Genomic DNA, 25,600 nt, shown 5'->3' with positions numbered 1-25,600 from the left:
TAAATTACCACAACTTAGCAGATTAAAACAACACACATTTATTACCTCATAGTGTCTGCTGGTCAGGGTTCTAGGCATGGCTTAACTGGGTTCTCAGCAATCAAGGTGTTACCTGGCCTGTGTTCTAATTTAGAGGTTCAACTGGGCAGGAATCCATTTCCAAGCTCACCTATTTCCCGGTGGTTGTAGGACTAAGGGCCCTGGCTTCTTGCTATCCGTCAACTGGAGGCCAGCTCAACTCCTGGAGGCTGCCCAGAGTTCCTTATCAGTAGGGTTTCCCCAGTATGGCTGCTTACTTATCAGGCCACAAGGAGAGTCTCTGGCCTGAGTCTGTTAGCAGGATAGATGTCATGGAAATGACATCTCATTATTTTTGCCATATTCTGTTGGTTAGAAGCAAGTCATAGATCCTGCTCACACTCAAGGGGAGGATATTATATACATGGGTATGAACACCAGGAGGCAGGGATCATGAAGACCACCCTAGTGTCTGTCTGCCACAATATGTCAGCAGATCTTGTTAGCTCTTCCTTTAAAATCTATCCCTAATCTAACCACTTCTCACTACTTCTAATGCTGCCACCCTGAGAAGTAAAGGTTAAATTAAAGGTGTGAAGGTGATTGTCCCTTCCACTGTTATACTAGATACTATGAGTCATATATTCTACCATTTATGTGATTTTTGTACTTCTACCTGGCATCATCCTCCCTTGAAGTAAGAAATCTGGGAGTCATTTTTATACTTCCTCTCCTGTACCTCCTCATATCATAATCTCATGTCAAGCCCATCAACTCTGTCACCAAATACATATCATATTCATTCTTTTCTCTCTTAAGACCAGCTTGCCAATATCTCTCTAGGATTCAGCAGTAGGTTTCTATAAAGTCTGTCTGTTTCCATTCATTCCACTTAATCCATTTTCTAAATATCAACTGGGGTGATTTTTTAGGGTATACATTTTATCATTTACTACCTTCTTAAAACCCTTCAGTGACTTCCCATGGGACTTAATGATCCTACCTGATGTGACAGCTGCTTACCTTCCCATACTCAACTTGCTCCCCTCCTGCCCCATCAGCCCTCTTTCCTTACCTAAAACTCCTTATGCTTGCTCTTCCCTCTGTCTAGACTGTTCCTGCCATTGTACCTCAGGGCTGGTTTCTTCCTTTATGTATCCTGTCCGTTAACTGTCCCATAGTGAGATCCTCCCCAATCGCTAGTTCAGACAGGTGCTCCCTGGTTTTTTTCATAGTTCTCATTTCCTTTAGAGCAGTGTTCATAATTTTTATTCTACTTGTGCCCATTGTTGTGCTTGCTCATTTTCTGCCTTTTCCACTATATGTTCTCCAAGGTTAGAGACCTTGTTTACTCACTCAATTCGGCTTAGCTCATAGAATGTGCTCAAATAAGTATTTATCAAATGAATAAGAGAGTAAATGAATTATCTATTTCTTTCACAAATATTTGTTCTTAGAAATATAGATGTCACCTACTACTTTTATTTGGTGTACCTCGTAAGCCATGTTTATTTTTTTAATTTTATTTATTTTTAAGAGGGTATTAAATAGTTTATTGATTACCCATGATAATGGGTGATAAACAAGCTTCATTCCCATCTATAACTTTATCTTGTACCATAATTCTGTTTAGATATATTGCATAGGATGTGCCAACAATCATATTAATAACCAAAAAACTCCATGACTTTGCTTGGGTGACCCTTTTAATGGTGAACTCCAGGTCACAACACAGTAACTGTCAGTTCAACTACACCAAGTTTCTGAAGACGTTGGCTTTATTCACAAGCAGATTGTGAATAAATTTCAAATGGAACCTGGCATCACCCTGAAGAAATTCTGACTTCACACTGTTGCAGTCGTTTACCAAAATGTCTTCAGAGTAGACTAACTTTACAGAGCACGTTTTTTAAAAAGGCGCATTAATTCAGCGTCATGATCAGACGATTACATTTAGCAATCAACAGCATGGGTGCAAAAAAAAATTTACATTAAAACCCTTTGTTGGAATGCTTTACACTTTCCACAGAATAGAAACTAAAATAACCTATTATACAGTTAGTCACAAATACAGTCCTCGAGGTTTTTTTGCCCATACACAGGAGTATTGTCTAAAACATGTCTTTTTTGTAGCAGCTAGGCCCTGCCACCACTGTGCTTGGCTGAGTTCACAAATCTGTTGTAACGTGTACCTTCCCTGTCACTTCTCTGGCTCTCCTCTCCTGCGAAGCTTTGTTTCCTGGCAGTAATTAAAACCTTCTGCCACTGCCATAGCTATTGCTGCTGCTGGAACCGCCATAGCCACCTTGATTTCGTGGTTTGGCAAAGTACTGGCCTCCACCACCATAAGGGCCAGAACTTCTGCCTCCAAAGTTTCCTCCTTTCATGGGTCCAAAATTTGAAGATTGATTGTTGTAATTGCCAAAATCACTGTAGCTTCAACCACCTCCAAAATTGCTTCCATCATTACCAAATCCGTTATAGCCATCCCCACTGCCACCATATCCACCACCACCATGGCTGCCACCAAAGCCACCTCGACTGCCACCAAAGCCACCTCGACCACTGAAGTTTCCTCCACGGTTGTCATTTCCACCAAAACCACCTCCGCGACCACCACAAAAGTTTCCAGAACCACTTCGACCTCTTTGGCTGCATGAAGCGCTAGCCTTCTCTTGCTTAGATAGGGCTTTCCTTACTTGACAGTTGTGGCCGTTCACTGTTTGGTATTTCTGAATGACAGTCTTGTCTATGGAGTCATGGTCATCAAAGGTTACGAAAGCAAAGCCTCTCTTTTTGCCACTGCCTCAGTCAGTCATGATTTCAGTCACTTCAGTTTTCCCATACTGTTCAAAATAATCTCTTAGATAATGTTCTTCAGTGTCTTCTTTAATGCCACTAACAAAAATCTTTTTCGTAGTTAAGTGGGCACCAGGTCTTTGAAAATCTTCTCTTGAGACGGCCCTCTTTGGTTCCACAACTCTTCCATCCACCTTGTGTGGCCTTGCATTCATGGCTGCATCCACCTCCTCCATAGTGGCATACGTGACAAACCCGAAGCCTCTGGAGCGATTGGTGTTTGGATCCCTCATTGCCACACAGTCTGTGAGCATTCCCCATTGCTCAGAATGGCTCCTCAGACTCGCATCGGTTGTTTCAAAGCTCAAACCTCCGATGAAGAGCTTCCGCAGTTGTTTGGGCTCTTTGGGAGACTCTGACTTAGACGTGACGGCAGTGGAGAGGGAAGATGTCAACGATGCTTACTCGGCGGCGTCCACATGCAGGAAGGAGTAATCTAACGAATGTATCTCCACATTTATTTTTTAGGTTTTAACATTTTTCTTCTTGTACTTGATCAAAACATGATTTTTACAGCTTTATGTATTTTGTGTAAATACTAATATAGTTTCAAATAAATTTTTACTAACTCATGAAAAGTGAATATAGTGACTCCTTTTAGAGGAAGTATTTCTGGAACTTAGATCATAAATTTTATCATCGTCTATACTCATATAAGCATATTGCAGGAATTGCCCTCACTCTGTATTTTCTCCACGACCCTGTTAACCCAAAACTTTTTTTTTTTTTTTTTTTTTTACTAGCAGCCTTTTATTTATTTTATTTATTTTAAATTTATTTTATTTATTTATTTTTGGCTGTGCTGGGTCTTCGGTTCGTGCGAGGGCTTTCTCTAGTTGCGGCAAGTGGGGGCCACTCTTCATCGCGGTGCGGGGACCGCTCTTCATCGCGGTGCGCGGGCCTTTCACTATCGCGGCCCCTCCTGCTGCGGGGCACAGGCTCCAGACGCGCAGGCTCAGCAGCTGTGGCTCACGGGCCCAGCCGCTCCGCGGCATGTGGGATCTTCCCAGACCAGGGCTCGAACCCGTGTCTCCTGCATTAGCAGGCAGATTCTCAACCACTGCGCCACCAGGGAAGCCCCCAAAACTTTTAAGTTGCATTAAAAAGCAGTTCCCATTTTATGTCACCCAAGGGTCCTCTTGCAAAACAAATTGTCTTGGTCATCTGGTTAAGATTTCCAATTGAGGGCTTCCCTGGTGGCGCAGTGGTTGAGAGTCTGCCTGCCAGTGCGGGGGACACGGGTTCGAGCCCTGGTCTGGGAGGATCCCGCATGCCGCGGAGCAGCTGGGCCCGTGAGCCACAATTGCTGAGCCTGCGCGTCTGGAGCTTGTGCTCGGCAATAGGAGAGGCCGCGACAGTGAGAGGCCCGCGCACCGTGATGATGGGTGGCCCCCGCTCGCCGCAACTGGAGAAAGCCCTCGCGCAGAAACGAAGACCCAACACAGCCAAAAATAAATATAAATAAATAAATAAATAAAAAATTAAAAAAAAAAAAAGATTTCCAATTGAAATGTCACTGAATTTCCTTCCCTTGAGCAAAAAAATAGCGTTTTTTTTTAAGCTAAAAAAAAAAAATAATAAGAAATTGAGCAACAGGTAACCACACAAGGGAAGGAGTATCACCTAATCTGATAAACGTAAAACAGACACACAGAAACAGCAAGCCCCCACAGAAACCATATGAGTGAAATTCTGAGAGTTCTCACTAATAGCCCCAAATCTAGAGAGAAGCAAACTGAGTGGGTATCATTGTTTTCTTGCCCTTTTAACTGAATAGTATAAGAAATAGTTGCTAAGGAGGATCAAGTGAAAAAGGGGGAAATTGATCAAGTGGCTGAGTCTGCCCAAAAGTCAGGGCTTCTGTGTAATTTGGATATCCCAAAATTTGAACCCTGGGATAGGACACTTAAACAAAATCTCAGAGGCGAATAGACTCTGGATATTTTATTCTAATAGACTGCACACCCCCACCCCCACCTGAGCCCCAGCATTTCTTCAGACTTCAGAAAAGTGGGCAGAACATAAAATGCCAACTCTCACACTAAAGCTAGGATGGAAAGATAAACTTGTCTTAGATACAGTGGAAAAAGAATTAAGAAATCACCCACAGTTTGCAAATGTAATGTCTGGAGAGCAATGTCTAACCACAAGCAAGACAAAAGAAGTGACATTGTAGCAAATGCAAATATCTATGGTGAAAAAGTAAAGAGGAAAGAACACAGCGTGTAAAACTGACAACAACTGATGATAGAGGAAAAGTATTCCTTCCAACTGCTTTGTGCTGTGTATCAATATAATGAGAATTTGAATTCAGAAAAACAAGCTGAAAAGCAAGAAGATAATAACAATGAGATGAAATGGGAGATTACACATGTAAAGAAATATAAATAAGTTACACACAGCAGAAACTACAATGAAAATCGAACTGCTGACAGCTTGATAGACGTGATTCCAATGAATACAGATGAAAAAGTTAAATAATTAGAAAAAGCAAAGACATGGGAGACAGAAGGTCCAATATAATACAGATAATTGCTGTCACTGAAGAAAAGAACCTAACAAATAGAACAAGTGGATTGAAATAGTACAAGATGTTTCAGGAAAACTATAGTTGTTCAGTGACAAGACCTGATTTGATCAAATTATTGAACTTTTAGGATAAAGGACAAATTATTGGGTGGGAAGCCTCAGATAGTTCTTGACTCCTGCTGGCTGGGGTCAAGTTCAATCTCTGTAGAGCCTTTCCTGTGGTCTTTGGATGGCCAGACACTGTAATTGGAATACCAGGCCACTGTGAGGGGCAGAGGGTGTGCCCTGTGGCATGATGGGCATTGTGTTACCAGCCATCAAGGAGGAGTTTGTGAGAGAGGTGGCTGCACCTTTATGGAAGACACCTACTTCTGAATTCCTGAGGTTTGTCTTTGCTTAACTGCATGTCCGGGTCTTAGAACTAATTGTTCAATATTCCTTTATCTTGGACTCAGCTCCCAGAAGAAGGAGCATTTATTTGGTACTTGGCATTTCTTACATTTTATTGCATCAACATTGTTCTTGTCTTGTGTTTGCTTCTCTGTATTGTGAAAAGAGTGACAACCTGTTATGTAAGTGTCTTTTGGCAGTTCATCTTAACCAGATTTGAGCACCTGCCGGCACCTTAGTGTCTCTGACCAGCTCTTGGGCTGACATGTTATTGATTGAGGAAGAGTAAAATGCATTAAGATACAGATTGAGCACCTTCCATGTCACTTGAAAGAGATATGGATTGGGTCACGTGGAGACTTGTTTCTGTGCTCCCTCTGTTTCTTTCCTTTCTTTCAAGCTTGAAGAAACAGGCCTTTGGCTTGAACATAAGGTGTATATGTGTTTTTCAGAAGCCATGCTAGTTCTTCTTAGGAAACACTTTCCAGAATGCCATAAAAGTTGCAGTAGTATGCAGTCCATTTTGTTAAAACATTTACCTGGATGGATTTAAGTTATTTCCACCGTAAGTAAAGTACAATATTGTGTCTTTAAAAAACAGTGAGAGAAATACATATATATTTACATATAATACGTATATATATTTATGTATATTTACTTATTTAGAGAGAGGGAGGGAAGAAAGGAGGGGGAGAGAATGAGAATAATTGAGACTTCTGACTTCCAAGCAGAAAAGCAAACCACACAAAAGTGGAAAAAAATCAGACTGGCCTCAGACCTCCATTGGCAGCATTCAATACCAGCAACATTCAAGGGAGCAGCATCAGCAAAGTTGTGTGGGAAAGGAGGGATGGCCCATGAGTATTATATGCAGCCAAGATGTCATTCACCTCTAAAGCTAGCAAGCAGATATTCTTCAACATGAAAGAATTTAGGGGGAGGAGCACGTATGATCTCCACTAGGAATAACCACTTGACAGTGCAGTCTAGCCAATTAAGACTTAAAGACTCAAGAAGGAGAAGTTGTGGTAAGAGGACTGAGGAGACTGATTCAGCTAAAATATAGATCCAGTACTAAATAACTATGAAATTATAGAATGGAATGTGCATGTTTTGAACCTGGACAATGTAAAAATTATAACAAAAATTGGGAGAAGAAATGGGAGGAAATGTGGGTGCTAATGTTTTCAACTTTCAAAGTAGGAAGTTAGTGGAGTCTGTCCAAAATTAAATTATGTGTAATTTTAAAACTAAAGGGAGTTTACTCTCTAACTTTTCATGTATTTTAAAAATGTAGAATATTCAAAAAAATACATAAAATAATAGCTGGTATTGATTTAAGCGTTATTCATATTTAATGAATGTCACCATTTTATGTTTTCTTCAGATCATGTATAAAATATTTAAGACAAAGGGAAAGGTTTAGAGAAAAATAATGAATGCTAATACATTCGTCATCCAGATTAGGAAATAAAACATTGCTAATATAGTTAATACCCCACATGCCCCTCTAAAATCCCAGAGATAATCAATATCCTGATATTGTGATATCATTTGTTCACATACTTATCTTTAGACTTTTAATATATATGAACATTTTTAGAGTTAATAAATTTTCTTATTTTAGTCTTTACAGGAACAGTATTCTGCAGTTTGCTTTTTTAGCTTAACATTGTTTCAAGATTTATGTTAATAATACGTTGCTTGAGTATATTCACTCTAAATGTTATATAGATATCTATAATTTATTAATCCATTTTCTATTGATGGATATTTATTTGTTTCCCTTTTTTGCTATTATGTTGTGATAAAACTTTCTTACATCTTCTTGTTTACATAATGTTTTTCATAACTTAAAAATCTTGTATTCAGGGAAACATAGAAAATAAATAAACATTTAAAATATAACAGTAGTATTGGTTTTCCTTTGGTTTCTTTTTTCTATTAAATTATATAAAATTAAAATTAACACTTTATTAAAATTCACCTATATTAGGATCCCCTTTTTATAAATGTATATTATCAGTCTATTCTTCTATCTGTATGTATGCATAGAAAATGTCTGGAATGATGTTTACTTAATGATATTCATTTCTAGGTGACAGAATGTGGGGTCATATTTAAGTTTTTGGCTCTTTATTTTTTTTGCATTGATTATACTTTTTATAGTGAGTATGTATAATTTTAATGAAAACAATAGAATGATGTTTTCCTCAAAAACAAAACTGATATTCTAAGATATTGAATGTGATTAATGCTGCAATGTAAGAGTATAAATGATTTTCTTTTGGGCATTTTTTATATTTTAAAGGTCTTTAAGTGTATTCATAGTATAATTGAAATGCTATAATGATATTCTAGTTTTTTTGAAAATATTACTTTTCAAAATAAATTAGATAAAGAAAAAGAAAGGCTAGGAATTTTTTTAAACTTAGTTATCATCCCTTTTTCAGTATGTCTTTACTTTCGCATGGTTAAATGAAAGAAAAGTTATAGTAATAAAAGTCCCTTGAGTATAATGCAAACCTGCAAGTGATTTAGTGTGTAGAAGAGGTTTTCAGGAGGCATTAGAAAGTTCCAGTAGATTTTCTTTCTCGTCCCAGAGCTGTGGAACCCAGCTCCCGCTTCCTGAGTTCTCATGTGCCCCATAGGCCCAGATGTTAGGTTTGTTTGCCCAGGTACCTTACCATATCCATTGCAGATTTAACGAGCATCTCCAAAGTGGATTAGATCACAAATAAAGACTCCAAGATGTTCTGTTTTGTCATTTGGGTGAAAGTATGATCTGTTTGTTTTGTAGGTATGACCTTGCTTCTAGGGAGTGGCTTGCGCTGAACCGTTCTGTGAACAATGTGGTTGCTAGATATGGTCATTCTTTAGCATTATACAAGGTAAAATGTCTCCACTCTGTACTAAGCTAGAAACTCAACTCTTCCACTGTTACTTTATCATATTATGTGATTGAAATAGCTATTTAGTGTTGGATTTTCTTCCTAATCTTTTTTATTGTGGTAAAGTATGTATAACATACTTAGCCATTTTTAAGTGTACAATTCAGTGATAGTAACTTCACTCATAATGTTGTGCAGCCATCATCACCATCCATCTTTGTAATTCTTTTTTAATTTTTTTGCTTTGTTTTTTTTTTTATCTTTGTAATTCTTTTGATCTTGTAAAACTGCAACTCTATGCCCATTCAGCAATAATTCCCCATTCCCTCCTTCTGCCTGCCCCTGGCAACCACCATTCTACTTTCTGTCTCTGATTTTGACTTCAGAGTTGGTTTTTAATTGGGGGGAAACTTTCTAATGTGGGGAGTATACAATTGGCTAAGTTATAAGTGGAAATTAAAGTTGAAACTACTTTAACCTGAGAGATTTAAATGGATTCATATTCAAACTGGGATATTATGATTGTGGTACTAAATGGTTAAAAATTAACCTAGTGTAGGTTAGCTTTTACGTTCATTAGCAAGTTTAGCCAAGAATAGTGACATTACAATGTAACTGAGTAATCATTTTCATTTCCCTGTTTTTTAGTTTATTTCAACTTTATTTTTCCAAGCCATTTTATATTGTAAAAGATTTTGTGTGAGGAAGTCCGAGAAAAGTGGCAAAGGATTAGGGATATAGGTTAGATTTATTTTATTTTGTTCTTTCTACATCCTTTTCCTAATAATACACTGAAAGGTGCTTTTCACTAACACTTTTTAAGCTAAGAATAATATTGAGGTTTTGAACTGTTCCTTTTTCTGTGTTTAGATTTTATCCTTTTGATGTTTTTTAGCATTTTGTTTACATTTTTTCCCTAGGATAAAATTTACATGTATGGAGGAAAAATTGATTCAACAGGGAATGTGACCAACGAGTTGAGAGTGTTTCATATTCATAATGAATCATGGGTATTGTTGTCCCCTAAAGCAAAGGAGCAGTATGCAGTGGTTGGGCACTCAGCACACATTGTCACATTGAAAACTGGCCGAGTGGTCATGCTGATTATCTTTGGTCACTGCCCTCTCTATGGATATATTAGCAATGTGCAGGAGTATGACTTGGGTACGTATATTTTTTTCAGTGAATCGTTTTTGAATGTCAGATTTAAAATTTTACTCTTATTATTATGACTGTTTAACAAAATTCAACCTAACATTGACCCAGTACTTGATCTTGAGATACAGTTAGCATTGATGAATTGCCAGTGAAGTTTAGATTATTGATGCTGCTATGTGGTATATATGTGTTACTGTCAGTTTGGCAAGGAGCCAAAAATGGCACTAAATGCTATGAGTGTTGAAAATAAATAAATAAAAAGGGTTTGAAACAACAAATACTCAGAAGAAAAAAAAAATATTTGAAAAGCCCTTTAGAGATTGGTTTAATGGAGCATCATTTCCCCTTAGTATATAATCTTTCCTTTGGTTAAATTTTATTATATTTATTTTTGTGGATGTGGATGATACTTTAAGAAAGTAGGCCCGTAAAGTACGTCTGCAAATTGGTCTGTAAAGGTCATGGGGAATTAAGTGTTCAATTGAGGGGGATCTGAGTCTTTCAAATTTAATGTAATTCTTTTCCTACATATTAGAACTTCAGAACATTTAACAGGTTGAAGTTTGGCCACCTGGATTTGTTACAAGTTTTAGATGGCCTTCCTTTAAAAATAAAATGGTTAAAGAAAGTTACATGTATCAAGTCTCCTGAAATCTCTTCTCTTGTCTTAAGCTAATTGGTAATTTTAAGTATTAGGAGGAGCCTGCAACGTTTGCCTTTAACTGTTTGCCCTTTCCAGGTGAGAACACATGGAGTATATTACATACCCAGGGTGCCCTTGTCCAAGGGGGCTATGGCCATAGCAGTGTCTATGACCACAGGACCAGGTCCCTGTATATTCATGGAGGCTACAAGGCTTTCAGTGCCAATAAATACCGGCTTGCAGATGATCTCTACAGATACAATGTGGACACCCAGATGTGGTGGGTGCTTTTTCTTGAGCTTTCACTTTAAGGTGGGAATTCTGGCAATTGCTGGGAAAATTGTGCTACATTTTTGTTTTCAGGACTTGCAGATAATTCTCTTCATCGTTGTAAACAGAAATTGTGAAATAAGCAGAAGGTAATAAAGTAGTAGTATCTATAATTTTGTAGTAGGTTGATTAGAACCTTGGGTTTTTTTGGTTTTTTTTTTTTTGACTGTTTTTCAATTTTCATACACTCAGTACCACTGTAAAATTTTAGCTCTTCAGAATCCTAAGGAATAAATTGTTCTACATAGCTGAGTTTATGCACACTGTTGTACTTAAGTAGAATATATCCACTTTTTAACCTTTTCTTGTTGACCAAGGTGTTATCATTAGGGTCAGTTACTGGCATCATTCCATGAAATCATCAAACAGAGGTGGTCTCAGTACCTAAAAGATTAGAGCTGTCCTCACTCTACTATATATTGGTCTATATAAAGTATACTAATCTTAAAAAATATAAAGCAAATTTGAGTTATGAAATAATATAATTATAAAGCAATGGTTTCTTTTCATATTTCCTTACATATTTGAGACCATGCTCTGGATACCATTTTACATTGTCATTAAAATTGTCATTTTTAGTGACTGTGTAATACTCCATCTTGTGGGTATCCTGAGCCCATACAGTTGGAAGTTTTGGTTTCTAGCTCTTGTCTTATTAATAAAACATATGTAAGCTTCCATCCATATTTCACATGATATCTACTCAGAAACTGGAATTATAGAGTATGAACATAGAGTGTGAACATTTTTAAGGCTCTTAACATATTTTATCAAAATTCTCATACGTCTTTCAATTTTACATGTTTATTGTTGAGAAAGTTACTTATATACAGAGAAAAATCTAGAATTATTTGCACACTTGGATCTGAAGTTAAGAAAATGGTTATGTTTGTATTAGCAAATAGATGATAAATATTCTAAAGAACTAACCTTGTATTTATTATTTTTAAATAAACTCAAAAGGACTATTCTTAAGGACAGCCGATTTTTCCGTTACTTGCACACAGCTGTGATAGTGAGTGGAACCATGCTGGTGTTTGGAGGAAACACACACAATGACACATCCATGAGCCATGGAGCCAAATGCTTCTCTTCAGATTTCATGGCTTACGACATTGGTAAGTTTCCCAAAGCCATTTTAGCTTTAAGAATCTTTTTTGTCTGTAAACAACATTTTAAAAGAAACAGAAAATATTTCTAGTTAAAAATGGTCAGGCTATTTGAAAGAGGTCCAAATGGAATTTTTTATATTAATTTGACTGATATTGTAATCTGTTAAAAAGCATTACTTCTATATTAAATACTTTTTGAAGTCCCTCCTTTGATGAGTTGGGGTGATTGGGCTCTCCTGTGTCACAAATAAAAGCCTTACATAGTAATATGTGTTATGTAGTTGTGACCACCAGCATTGTGTTAAGTTGGTTTAAGTTTAACTTTATCTTATTCCCTTGAAACTGGTTTCACACATTCTTGATGTAATACTTTGACAGCGATTTTTTAAGAATTTGGTGTGGTAATGTACTGACCAGAAGAGGGCAATATTGGTTCATGCAAAACAAATATTAGAAATTCTTTAATATTTATCATATATCATATGATATAAATATAAATATAAATATCATCAGATGTTCTTTAACAGACGTTTATGTGCCAGCCACTGAACTTATACATTGGGGATCGTAAGAGGAATAAGTTACAGTCCTTGGCCTCATGGTGGGGGAGGCAGAGAACTGAGCATACAATATAATTGCATTCAGGGTGTTACTTGCTCTGAGAAGAACGTATGAGAGCACCTGTGAGCATCCCTTAATTCATGAGGGGTAAGGGGTACAGTCAGGGAAAGCCGTCTTGAGGAGGGGCATCCAGGCTGGGTCCTAGGAACACTGGGAAGTTGGCTGGGCCAAGTTAGGCAGGACTTCTCAGGCAAAGGAAGCCCATGTTTAGAGACACAGAGGTGGAAAGAGACCATGCCACGTACTTGGGGCCTGTGAGTAGTTAGTTTTGGCTGTATTTTAGTAGCACATCAGGGAAGAGTGGCTCTAAGTGGAACTAGAAGCAAGCAGCTGTCTGGTCAGATCTTGAGGGACCTGTTATGTCATGCTGAGGGGTTTGGGCTTTTTGAAGAATCTTACAGAAGAGGTGATAGAATTGTATTTGTGTCTTAGGAAGATCTCTTTGGGGCATTGTGATTAGTAGTTGGGAAGGGGCAAGATGGGAGTTAGGAGGCTGTTGATAAAGTCCTGAGGAGGGTTTGAGCCAAGACTGTGGAAGTGGCAATGAGGATAAAGAGACAAATGTGTTTGAGAATTACTGGGAACCCGAGGATTGTCCCGAGTGTGTTTTGAGAGCTGTGACAGCATCCTTATCTGGTATCTGGTGTGGGCCACAATAGATGGTGTTTTTTACCAAGGCTGGAAATAGAAGTAGAGGGACAGGGTCTGGGAGGAAGTGAGTAAATTGAATTTGGGGGCATGTTCAGCTGGAGATGACTGTGGGACAGAGCAGTACAGAGATCAGTGGGGAGCTGTAGGAGGGGGTGAACTTCTGTAGGGAGCATGTGTCATCAGGGACAAGCAAAGAGCCAGGGAATAGATACATAAAGAAGTCTTAAAGAGAATGGAGACTGCAAAAGCATGTCAGAGAACAGGAGGAAAGTGAGGCAAGACTGGGGACCTGAGAGGTAGCAGTTAACAGCGGCTACAGAAGGATTAAGTAAAATAAGGACTGGAGAGTTTTTCACATTTAGCAACAAAGAGATCATTTATTACCCTCTAGACATGGAGGAATGATCCAGATTACAGGAGGCTGAGAAGTAATATACGGTGAGATGTACACAGTGAATGTTGACCGTTTTAATTAAAAAAAAAAACAAAAACCCTTGTCTGTGAAGGGAAGAAAAGGGGTAAGTTGAGTGCCTCCTTGGGCATATTTAAATACTGCGGTAAAAGTCAGGTGGGATAAGAGGAAGGGCTCCTGCCACACTGGTTTTAGGGAAGGAAGCAAGGTGGGTGGTCAGGAGGCTGTGGGAGTTGATGGCCTCTGTTCTGCATGTGAGGAAGACCACAGAGTTTAGGCTGGGTAGGAGAAGAAAGTGAAAGCTTTTGTTGTTAGGGTTGAATAAATGTCCGGATTGAGTGGAAGAACCTTTGCTTAGTGAGTGTGAAAGTCTGTGTGTCTGGGAACAGAAGACAGTGAGTCAGAGGTTGGTGTGGTTCAGCAGCACCTGGTGGTATTGAGGTCCAGAAGAGAAGTTGCTAGCATGAATCAGAACAAAGGAAAATTAGTAGATCTAGGGGGTCTAGGAAAGGACCTTTTAAAAATTAGATAAAGTTTGATTTTTTTTTTTTTTAGTTTTAATTTTCCACCTGTACATTTCTATTTTAGTTACTGAGTTTGGGCAAAGCAATATAGAGTGGAAAATAATTATGGAATTCACATGTTTTACTTATGTAAGCTTTGAAAAATGTAAAATTTGCCTAAGTTAAAAAACATTCTAGTGGGTAATATTGATAGGCAACAGAGTGAGTGATGTGAATGTGCATTCACTAATTAGAATTGCTATAGAGTCCTACCGTTCTTCCTTGCCCTTCTGTTCTGTTGCTGCTGCATTTTACTTCACAAATAATGGTGTGACTAAGAAAAACTGAGATATGTTTGTGTTTATTACAGTCTTCTTTCCCAAAGAAAATGCCAGTCCCTATTGGTTATGAATGACAGTCCCTTCTGAAATGTGTTTTTCTTGCTCCTAGCTTGTGACCGATGGTCAGTGCTTCCCAGACCTGATCTCCACCATGATGTCAACAGATTTGGCCATTCAGCAGTCTTATACAACAGGTAATTGAAGAAGTGCTTGCTCCTTTTCTCTTGTGTTTAAAATGAAAATGAAGTAAAATATGAGGTGATATTGGACTTACATATTATTCATAGGATTACCTTATCCCATTGGTTTTTCACAGAATTATGTTAGGTATGAATTTCCTGATTTATATTTAAAATATTTGATGTGAATTTGAATTACTTCTAATGCCATGTTTGTTGATGTAATTTTGTTAGCATGCCGGAGTAAGCTACGTTTGGTGTTGTCTGAGTGCATGGGACAAGAAAAGTTGTGTGCAGTTACTGTCTTAGGCCCTCTGCTATTTGCTATTGTTTGTGGTGCTTTTGTCTGAGTGGTGAAGAAAGATTTGAAAAAAAGGAGAGAGGACACTTTAGATAAGGGATAAGATATGGGCACAGAGGTGGGGAGATTCTGATGCTTCATATAGGTCAAGTCTGTGGTGCTTCATATATATCAAGTCTTTGGATAATCTGAAGTCTGCACTGCATTTCATTGCATCATTCAGAAGTGCCTGGCCCAAACTAATAGAGCTCTTCACAAATCTGCCCCTGGAGAAGCATCTGTAATATAAGGGAGCTCCAGAGTGGCCATGTGACCTGTACCTTATAGTGTGCTTTACCGATTTTTTTATTTGTTAAAATAGTCTAATCATGTTGTTAATTTTTTCTCATTTTTGTTTCTTCTCTGATTACTGTTTACTTCACCTTTTAAAATTCTAGGCCTTATCAATCCTGAAACTATTTAAATGCTATAATGCCTATGTGTATTATGTTAGGATTCCCTACATTTTCAAAATTTCTGTTGTGATAATGAAAGTTATATGAGGTAATTCACCTTGGATTAGGAAAGATAAGAAAGCAACCTATCTTGGAGATGTGAAGGAAGAATTGACAGAATTCAAACACTTAGATACTGGAAAAAGGGACATCTTTCACAAAGTAAACAGCTGAAATTTAGCAATAAATATGGTTTTACTATGGGAATATTTGATAGGTATAGAATAAAATGGAAGGATTTTTGACTACTAATTTGAAGTGTTATCTTTTTAAAAAATATTTATTTATTTAGCCTGCGTTGGTTCTTAGTTGCGGCACGTGGGATCTTCATTGTGGCGTGCAGGATCTTTTTTTTGTTGTGGCACGTGGGCTCTCTAGTTGTGGCTCGCGTGCTCCGTAGTTGCAGCACGTGGGCTTAGTTGCCCCATGGCATGTGGGATCTTAGTTCCTGGATCAGGGATCGAACCCATGTCTCCTGCATTGGAAGGCGGATTCTTTTTTTTTTTTTTTTTTTTAATTATTTATTATTTATTTATTATTTTTATTTTTGGCTGTGTTGGGTCTTCGTTTCTGTGCGAGGGCTTTCTCCAGTTGCGGCAAGTGGGGGCCACTCTTCATCGCGGCGCGCGGGCCTCTCACTATAGCGGCCTCTCTTGTTGCGGAGCACAGGCTCCAGACGCGCAGGCTCAGTAGTTGTGGCTCACGGGCCCAGTTGCTCCGTGGCATGTGGGATCTTCCCAGACCAGGGCTCGAACCCGTGTCCCCTGCATTGGCAGGCAGATTCTCAACCGCTGCGCCACCAGGGAAGCCCCGGAAGGCGGATTCTTAACCACTGGACCACCAGAGAAGTCCCTGAAGTGTTATCTTAAATTGTAATTTGATATTTCCTCAGTAAGGAAAACGCTTAAAGTTTTCTAGTAAGTGCCTCTTGATGTTCTTCATCTGAAAAACAGTGGGTCCATTTTGTCATCATCTTGCCTGTGAGTGCCTGGCCTCAGCTGTGTTCGTCTTTATATTCATGGTGTTCTTCTAGCATAAGATTTGGCACATAATAGGCATTTGCTAAATGGCGGCTGTTAGTACCATAATGATAATTAGCAAATAAATGGATTTTCTATCAAAACATTTTGGAGATTTTATATAAACTCAGAGAAGTTGACAGTTTACCATAAGATGTAATTTAACCATGAATCAAAATTGGGAATGGCTTGCCTGAGTTATAATAATGTGCTTATTTTTGTATAATTCCAGTGGAGTATTTGAGCCTATATGCGAGTATCTGTATGAATGGGCCAGGGTTGGAGGGGGGCAGGGCATGACAAGGGAGGTCATGTAGTAAAAAACCATGGTTAGTTTTTTTTTTCAATTTTTTTTAATTGAAGTATAGTTGATTTACAGTGTTGTGTTCATTTCTGCTGTAATGGTTAGTTTAATTTTGTGAAGTAATTTACCTAAAGAGAAACTTTGATTCACATGATTTCCACATTTTGAATGATGGTTCCCTTAATCGTGCATCTGCATTGGGCCAGCTGTGCTTCACTTAGTCGTTGTCCTTGTGGGTTTTGAGGGAGGCAGGAAGAAGAGTGGCCTGTGAGGCATTGAGACTGCTGCAGATGCAGCTTTTCTTTTCAGTTCCCTGCTCCAAGCCTCTTTGAAGGACTTTGCCTACCCTCGCATAGCCGATGTGACCAGATGAATTCAGAATTGCTAAGAATACCAGCTGTACTGGGAGGCCGGTGGAGCTTATTTTGTTTAAGCAATAAATTGACTAGCTGAAACCAGACTATGTAATGTGATACTAAGTAAACCAATATGAAGTTAAAAATTAAACCTGGTGTTCATTTTTGGTTACTGAAATATGTCAGTTTTCAGATATAGTAAAAATACAGCCACAGAATCTTTACGCTTTAGTTATCCTCTGTCGATTTGAGGAAAATTGAGGCACAGTGAGAGTGAATTATTTGATACCTTATTGTGGGTTAGTGCTAAATTTCCTGGTGGATTATAGGATCTCAGAGTTGGAAGAAATCCTTGAAATCATCTGTTCCACTAATTAAAATGTGACTTGTACTGTGTACTAAATTTTCATATGCACTTTTATCTCTTTCTTATTGGTCTATGTTTTCATTACACAGTTTTGGTTTTTTTTTTAATTAATTAATTAATTAATTTATTTTTGGCTGTGTTGGGTCTTTGTTTCTGTGCGAGGGCTTTCTCCAGTTGCGGCGAGTGGGGGCCACTCTTCATCGCGGTGCGCGGGCCTATCACTGTCGCGGCCTCTCCCGTTGCGGAGCACAGGCTCCAGACGCACAGGCTCAGTAGTTGTGGCTCACGGGCTTAGTTGCTCCGCGGCATGTGGGATCTTCCCAGACCAGGGCTCAAACCCGTGTCCCCTGCATTGGCAGGCAGATTCTCAACCACTGCGCCACCAGGGAAGCCCCCATTACACAGGTTTGATCAGAGAGCCTTTATCTATACTTCTTAAATTGTACGTACTTATTTTTAATATTTAAAAACATGTAGATGTAGGATTATGTGTATAATTTTTAAATATGCTAGCTTGCCCTGTCACTAAAATATTTTGAAGAATCCTGGTTAAAAGTCACTTATCATGAGAACTTTTTAATATAGTAGCTGTATAGAGGAGGTAGATTATTGGAACTATTCTGGGTAGTCACAGGCCATTGTGAAAGGTTGGAATTTGGGAGGTAAAGGTATAAGAATGTTTTTTGAGGTCTTGAAAAATAACTTTTTTACAGGACTTTTGATATGTGAGATTTGTCTAAAGATTATAAGAAGTATATCATGCATTTGTTTATGTAAGTTTTCAATGAACTCTTTCTCTCTCTTTTTTTTCTTTTAGCACCATGTATGTATTTGGTGGTTTCAATAGTCTCCTCCTCAGTGACATCCTGGTATTTACTTCAGAACAGTGTGAAGCACACCAGAGTGAAGCTGCTTGTCTAGCAGCAGGACCTGGCATCCGGTGTGTGTGGGACGCAGGGTCATCTCAGTGTGTCTCCTGGGAGTTGGCGACTGAAGCACAAGAAGAAAAGTTAAAATCAGAGTGTTTTTCTAACAGAAGTATGTTTTTTTCTCTTCTTAAAATTTAATTAATTTGAGATCTCATTTTATCTGAATTGTGAAGTCACTTATCCAATGTGTACTTTTAATGTTCATTTTATTATCCAAAATTATTCAGTAATAACTTAGGCAAATGTTTTATGGGTGTTTGAAAATTGGATTGTAAACATCTTTATAATGGATGGGAACGTGCCACGTCTGCTATTTGCTAATGATGAAGACAAAACCTTTTAGCATTGCATAGACTTTGTATGCCAACTCCAGAACCTAGTTTCAGCTGTTTTGAGGCACTGCAATCCAGTAGGACTTTTTATATCTGCACTGTCCCAATATGTTAGCTACTAGCCATATGTGGCTATCAGACACTTGGAATGAGACTGGTGTGAGTGAAGAACTGAATTTTAAAATTTTAATTAATTTAAATTAAAAACTACATGTGGGGACTTCTCCAGCGGTCCCATGGTTAAGACTCTGCGCTTCCACCACAGGGGGCACGGGTTCCACCCCTGGTCGGGGAACTAAGATCCCACATGTCACGCAGCATGGCCAAAAATAAATAAATAAATAAAAACTACATGTGGGGCTTCCCTGGTGGCGCAGTGGTTGAGAATCTGCCTGCCAATGCAGGGGACACGGGTTCGAGCCCTGGTCTGGGAAGATCCCACATGCCGCGGAGCAACTAGGCCCGTGAGCCACAACTACTGAGCCTGCGCGTCTGGAGCCTGTGCTCCGCAACAAGAGAGGCCGCGACAGTGAGAGGCCCGCGCACCGCGATGAAGAGTGGTCCCCGCTCGCTGCAACTAGAGAAAGCCCTCGCACAGAAACGAAGACCCAACACACCCAAAAAATAAATAAATAAATAAATAAATAAATTTATAAAAAAAAAAAAAACTACATGTGGTTAGTTGCTACCATATTGGATTATGCAGTTCTAACATTAAGGATAAGATTAAGAGGGCCAATCCAGAAAAGCTATGTTGGGACTTCCCTGGTGGTGCAGTGGTTGGGAATCCGCCTGCCAATGCAGGGGACATGGGTTCGAGCCCGGGTCCGGGAAGATCCCACGTGCCTCGGAGCAGCTAAGCCCGTGCGCCACAACTACTGAGCCTGTGCTCTAGGGCCCGCGAGCCGTAACTACTGAAGCCCGCGGGCCTAGAGCCCGTGCTCCGCAACAAGAGAAGCCCCGGCAATGAGGGGCTCCCGCTCGCAGCAACTAGAGAAAGTCGCTTGCAGAGCGGGGAAGACCCAATGCAGCCAAAAATAAATAAATTAATTAATTTTTAAAAAAAAAAGAAAAGAAAAGCTATGTTGGAGTAGATTGTTCTAGTGGATAGAGGTATTATTCTTTTCTAGCTTCTCTAGTTGGGCACAGCAGTGATAGCAAGGCAGACAGTTGCTGAGGATGAACAGTGATCCCTCCTTCTAGAACCACCCCTTATATTGTCCAAGCTTTCTTCATCTTACCTACTCAGCTCCTTATTACCCTTTTGCTCTGACATATTCGCACAGTGCAATACAATGAAGTCATATGTGAGAAAGTCCTTTAAAAGTAAGAAAAAGGGCTTCCCTGGTGGCGCAGTGGTTGAGAATCTGCCTGCCAATGCAGGGGACACGGGTTTGAGCCCTGGTCTGGGAAGATCCCACATGCCGCGGAGCAACTGGGCCCATGAGCCACAATTACTGAGCCTGCGCGTCTGGAGCCTGTGCTCCGCAACAGGAGAGGCTGCGATAGTGAGAGGCGCGCGCACCACGATAGTGAGAGGCCCATGCAGCACGATGAAGAGTGACCCCCGCTTGCCACAACTAGAGAAAGCCCTCGCACAGAAACGAAGACCCAACACAGCCATAAATAAATAAAATAAATTTAAAAAAAAAGTAAGAAATATGTCTCTGAAAAATATTGTTTTACTTCAATTAATTTAAACTATGTTGACTGAATTTCTTAACTGTTAGGGTTGGTGTAGCAGTTACCTTGAGAGTTATGATGGATAGAGGCAGCGTTCACTCTCTTGGAATGCTCCAAATTAAGCTGAACATAAATCCTCAGTAAGAACACCCAGGCAGCTTTACAGGTTCATTGGTGGGCTGGTGAGTGCTGGAGAACTAAGATGACCAGAACTTGGTAGGGTTAGTCACTGTCTCCTAAAAGGGATAAAATCAGTGAAATAGTTATTTTTTAACCACATTTAAAAAGTTCAAATTAAATATGCAAGTTTATAGGAAATAATATTTAATTACCTTAGGTGGTTCATTATGAACCCATTTGCTATGAACTCATCTCAGATGTCACCTCCCTGGTTCACTCTGCTTTCTCTGTGGGCCCAGTCCGTGGGATGATGACCAGGGCAGGAAGAACAGTCTAAGGAGCAGGTTGTTGGGGTCTTTGTGAGAGTGGGCCCTGCCTTTTCTTGTCCATGGATTCTACCATGTACCATGTCCATGAATGGTTCAATAGATGAGGCAGCACTGTTGTGCGGCTTCTCTTTCGTTGCTGACCTTGACCTGTCTAGGGTCAGTAGGAGATCAACAGGTCTCTAGTAGCCCAGAATTTCTTGGACTTACATATATGTGTATTGCCTTCTTTGGGGTTCTGTGGTGCTGCCTGCTTCCTGTGCCCAGAGCAGCCTTGCATTTATAGCTGGGAGGAATGGCTTGGTCTCCTACATTTCTTTGTTTGGCCCGTGGGCTGCTCTTGGTGTTCATTCAACTGCTAGTTGATTTCTTTCTTGAAAAGAAAAGTATTCGAAGAACCAGACCTATTTCCCTTATATCTCATTGTTGAATTATTCTATCTTTGTTTTTCACTTTCTGTGTACTTTTGTTAGGAGGGTGGAGTACAAAATGGCTTTTCTTCAGATCGTTTACTTATTTCTAAATATTGTTTTGACCTGAACACACCAATATATTTTCCTGCCAGTTTCACTCCTCATTTTACTTCCCAAGGCTTGTTATTTTATTTTATTTTATTTTTTTTGCCTCAGGGTCATATTTTGCTCAACAGCAGTTGTAATGGCCTGTGACATTTCTGAGGAGAAGCTGTCACAGTTGATGAGTTTTTCTTCTCTTCACAGCACTTGACCATGACAGATGTGACCAGCACACGGATTGTTACAGCTGCACGGCCAACACAAATGACTGCCACTGGTGCCATGACCATTGTGTCCCTATGAACCACAGCTGCACAGAAGGCCAGGTCAGAGTCTGTTTCTAAAGGATTTCAGAAGATAGAAAAATCCTGAGTGGGATTAGGTGTAGATTTTAGAGCATATGGTATAGCCCAGAGTTATCTTTGAAACCTTCAGTGTAGATTTGGATTTTATTATTGCTCAAGTTTCTTTGAGTAAGGGATGCTCTATATGTCCTAATTCCAAAGGTTCTGCTAGCCACGAGGATTGATGTGTGGTGTTTTAGAAGAAAGCAAGATTATCATTCTGAATACACTCCAGTCCCTATGCATGGCTGTGGCTAAGTACTAGGTTCTTGGCGTGAAGTTTGTAATGGTGTGCTCCCTCTACATATGCAAGGTTTGGGGAGCAATTTAGGACTTGAGAGTGAAAGCGAGTCATGTGTGTAGCAGCCAGACTGAATTGTGGAAATAATAGACTTTGCAAAATCTCCTTGTCTTATGTTATATCTTGGCTCAGCATAATTTATGCTTACCATTTATGATTTTTTATTTAGGTTATAAGGCAAAAAAAAGACATGATGACTCAACTTTTATAATTTTTGACTGTTTATAAGACATTCTTTGTCAGTCTGTAAAGCAGCTCATAAAATAAAAAACTTTCAGAATGTTTGGGAGACATTTAAAAAGCAGCAAGTTCAACATTCCCATTCTACAGATGAGCAAGTTGAAGCATGGTGCTTAAAAGAATGCACTGCTTCCTTGCCAGGTAAAGGCATGTCCTTGAACAGAGCATTTAACTATAGTGTTTCCACTGCAGTGCTGCTTCATCAACATCTTATTTATTTATTTATGTATGTATGTATTTGTAGTTTGCTTCCTCAGTTAGACTGTTGTTTTTAGTATCCTATTTGTTCTTGCCCTGAGTTCTCTTTGTGGATATAAGAGAAAAGCTTTTGTCCATTGTATTCTAGATCTCCATTTCCAGGTATGATCATTGCCCCAAGGATAACCCCATGTACTACTGTAACAAGAAGACCAGCTGCAGGAGCTGTGCCCTGGACCAGAACTGCCAGTGGGAGCCCCGGAATCAGGAGTGCATCGCCCTGCCTGGTAGGCCTCGCCAGGGGCATCTTGATGTGTGTGGGTCCAAAGACTTCACACGCACACACCCTCAATACTGTGCAGCCTAGATTGAACCCCACAAAAGGGGCGAACTCATTTTATCCATTCATTCCCCCTCACCACTATTGTGGTTGTTATTTTTTAAAGCAGAAATACAGTTCTTAAGTATTTACTTCTACCATCCTTTGAAAGAAAGTGAAACGTCATCTGCTGCTGTTGAGAATCAAGGACAGCTTGACTCTGTGTCATTGAGCCTGCTCCGTTGTCCCTACCCCACTCTCCATTGTCCCTGCCCCACTCTACGGTAACCTGGGAGTAGAAAGCAGCAGTCTCAGCAGCCAGTCTGCTGGACACATTATGAAGAGTACTTCTCACTGACCGCTGGGATCAGGTTTTCAGCACCTTCTGATAAGAAGGAAAGGAGAGATGTCTCTGTCAGCAGCACCTCCTGGGATGACCCCAGCCCCAGATACCTCAATTTATAGCATTTCTGAGGTTCAGGATGATAAGTTGGGGGCCTGAAGCCAGCCAGCCATGGCTGAAACTGTATGATATATTTGCTCAACCAGGAAGCCCAGGAAGGGGACTTCTGTGGCTCTGTGCAACACAAGTACAGGGTAGCTGGGGTCTACTGGGCCCCTCTTGAAGTCCTTCGGAAGTACTTGATTCAGCTTGCTGGAGTGGGCTTCTTGTTCTTTTACCTCATTGCATCTCAAATTTCAGTGCATAGCAAAGTACCTGGGGGTCTTGCTAGAAGCCAGATTCTGGCACATATTTGTGGTGAGGCCCTAGAATCCGCATTTCAGCGAGCAATGACACTGATGCCACACTTTGAGGAGCAAGTCTTTATCTGCTCTGAAATGATCCCTTTCCCGTGGCACCTTCCGTTTATTTCACTGGCTGTTGATGAACATTGTTGAGGGCATCTCCAGGGTACTTTGGTTCTGGTGAAGTTGCTTTGCTCGTGCACTGTCTTCCAGGAAGCATGCATAGCTTCTGTGCAGTTCTTTGGGTGGGTACAGGGAGGTCACAGTAGTAGATTACAAACTTACCTGGTGTACTGTAGCACTTCGGTTTATTTCCCAAAAAGGCTCTTTCCACCTCACTTTTGGGATGTTTTGTTTCACTTGATGTGAAAACAGTGCAGCTTTTGTAGACTTGCTCACTCACCAACTCATTTCTGTTCTTGCAGTTTTCCACCCCATCTTTCCAATGATGCATATTCATTTTTCTGCTCTTAGGATTTTAGCCTTGTTTCTGATTTTTCTTCAAAAGGAGGTTTATAAGTTTAACAGTGGCATCAAACAAATGTTTTCCTCTAAGACATAGGAGGGTTGACCTCAGAATATGCATCTTGAGATCCAGGAAATATGACGATAAACATTTAAAAAATTCTTGTGTGTATTCTGTATTTGGTCCTTAGTAATGTGTCTGATGCACTCACCACATCCGAATGAAGTATCTAGAATTCAGCTCACAAAAACCATTTAGGTTTTCAGCAGTTCAAGCTGCTAATATACGTAGTTTTGTGTGATTTCTAAAACTCTTTGTTTTTCTCTCCCCTCTTTAATAAAGAAAATATCTGTGGCATTGGCTGGCATTTGGTTGGAAACTCATGTTTGAAAATTACTACTGCCAAAGAGAATTATGACAATGCAAAATTGTCCTGTAGGAACCACAATGCCTTTTTGGCTTCTCTTACAACCCAGAAGAAGGTGGAATTTGTCCTTAAGCAGCTGCGAATCATGCAGTCATCACAGAGCATGGTGAGTTAAAGTCCTTGGAACTTAAGTTTCTAGTATCCATCCTTCTACTGTCGGCATGACTACAGCTTACCTGTTATGTGCTTGGCAGGAAGAGGAATGCTAGTAGGTGCAGTGTAATACACTGTGGAACTGCACTGTCAAATTCTCTTCCTTTAATAAATTCTTTCTTATCTTGAAATTTCCAACACCTTATTTTTATTAGTCATATTTCATTAAATTATAAGATATATCAATAATTACATGCGTATTGAACAGTAACATGTTTACATATGCACATATCCTGTGACATCAGTAGATGATTTCATATCTGTTTTATCCCTAGGTTCTGTTGGGGTGGGGGAGGGGAATGCCATTAATTAGCTGAGCTGAATTAAGCCACCTGAGTCTCTCAGATTTCAGGTTTTACTACAGTGTGTAATATGATTTAATGCTAATCATCCTAAGAAATGGACATCCATTTGGGTCTTTCTTAGATCTGACCAACCCAAAAGGAGAGGGCATCTTCTTATCAGGAGTTTCTGAGCACAGAAAGTCCCCAAGTTCTCTTCCTGTCCACCCAGTGCTCTCAGGCAGCTTGTAGTTGATATTCCACAGTCACATTTTGTCTTTTTTAGTACAGAGTCCTAGAACTGTGGTCCTACCCTCAATCAAGTAGATACTCACAAGACAACGCTCTTTCAACAACATTGTCTTTGGTATAGAGCAGTTAGGGGGAAATGTCAAGCAGGTAGGAGGAATGGGCAGCACTTCCTTGGGAAGGACATAGGAAGTGCGGTCTGGGTCTTGGCTACATGTGGCATCTGAGAAAGACTTTCCCAGGAATTCATTGTCCTATTTTCCCTATAAAATTCAGTGACAGCCAATACCCCCCACCTCCCCAGCTGAAGGTGGGAATCTTTAATCATCATTTATCTAAGCCTGAACTAACCAGAGCTTCCAAAACAGGCTTAGATAACGATAGGCATATAACCAGTATTTCATAAATATCGATACGATGATTTCACGTATAAATAGACATTTAAACCAAGTTGGGGTTGGTCATCTCTTCATAGCATTTGTCATAGCATGT

The 25,600-nt window shown here is 39.7% G+C and overlaps 1 protein-coding gene and 1 pseudogene across 5 annotated transcripts in view; one reads left to right on the top strand and one right to left on the bottom strand.

Annotated features, from left to right (window-relative positions):
• ATRN (attractin) overlaps positions 1-25,600 on the top strand; it is a 162,128-nt gene that overhangs the window by 57,686 nt on the left and 78,842 nt on the right. For all 5 annotated transcript variants that reach the window (XM_057530149.1, XM_057530146.1, XM_057530145.1 and 2 more), the window contains exons 7-15: positions 8,597-8,687; positions 9,608-9,851; positions 10,585-10,768; positions 11,782-11,936; positions 14,568-14,652; positions 18,296-18,516; positions 21,588-21,709; positions 22,615-22,753; positions 24,341-24,531. In XM_057530149.1, coding sequence (XP_057386132.1) covers positions 8,597-8,687; positions 9,608-9,851; positions 10,585-10,768; positions 11,782-11,936; positions 14,568-14,652; positions 18,296-18,516; positions 21,588-21,709; positions 22,615-22,753; positions 24,341-24,531 — 1,432 coding nt within the window. The remainder of the gene's footprint in view (positions 1-8,596; positions 8,688-9,607; positions 9,852-10,584; positions 10,769-11,781; positions 11,937-14,567; positions 14,653-18,295; positions 18,517-21,587; positions 21,710-22,614; positions 22,754-24,340; positions 24,532-25,600) is intronic.
• LOC103016783 (heterogeneous nuclear ribonucleoprotein A1-like) lies at positions 2,155-5,812 on the bottom strand (annotated as a pseudogene).

Source organism: Balaenoptera acutorostrata, chromosome 15, assembly GCF_949987535.1.
Source record: "Balaenoptera acutorostrata chromosome 15, mBalAcu1.1, whole genome shotgun sequence".
NCBI classification, from domain to species: domain Eukaryota; kingdom Metazoa; phylum Chordata; class Mammalia; order Artiodactyla; family Balaenopteridae; genus Balaenoptera; species Balaenoptera acutorostrata.
This window is presented reverse-complemented; position numbering and strand designations above follow the sequence as displayed.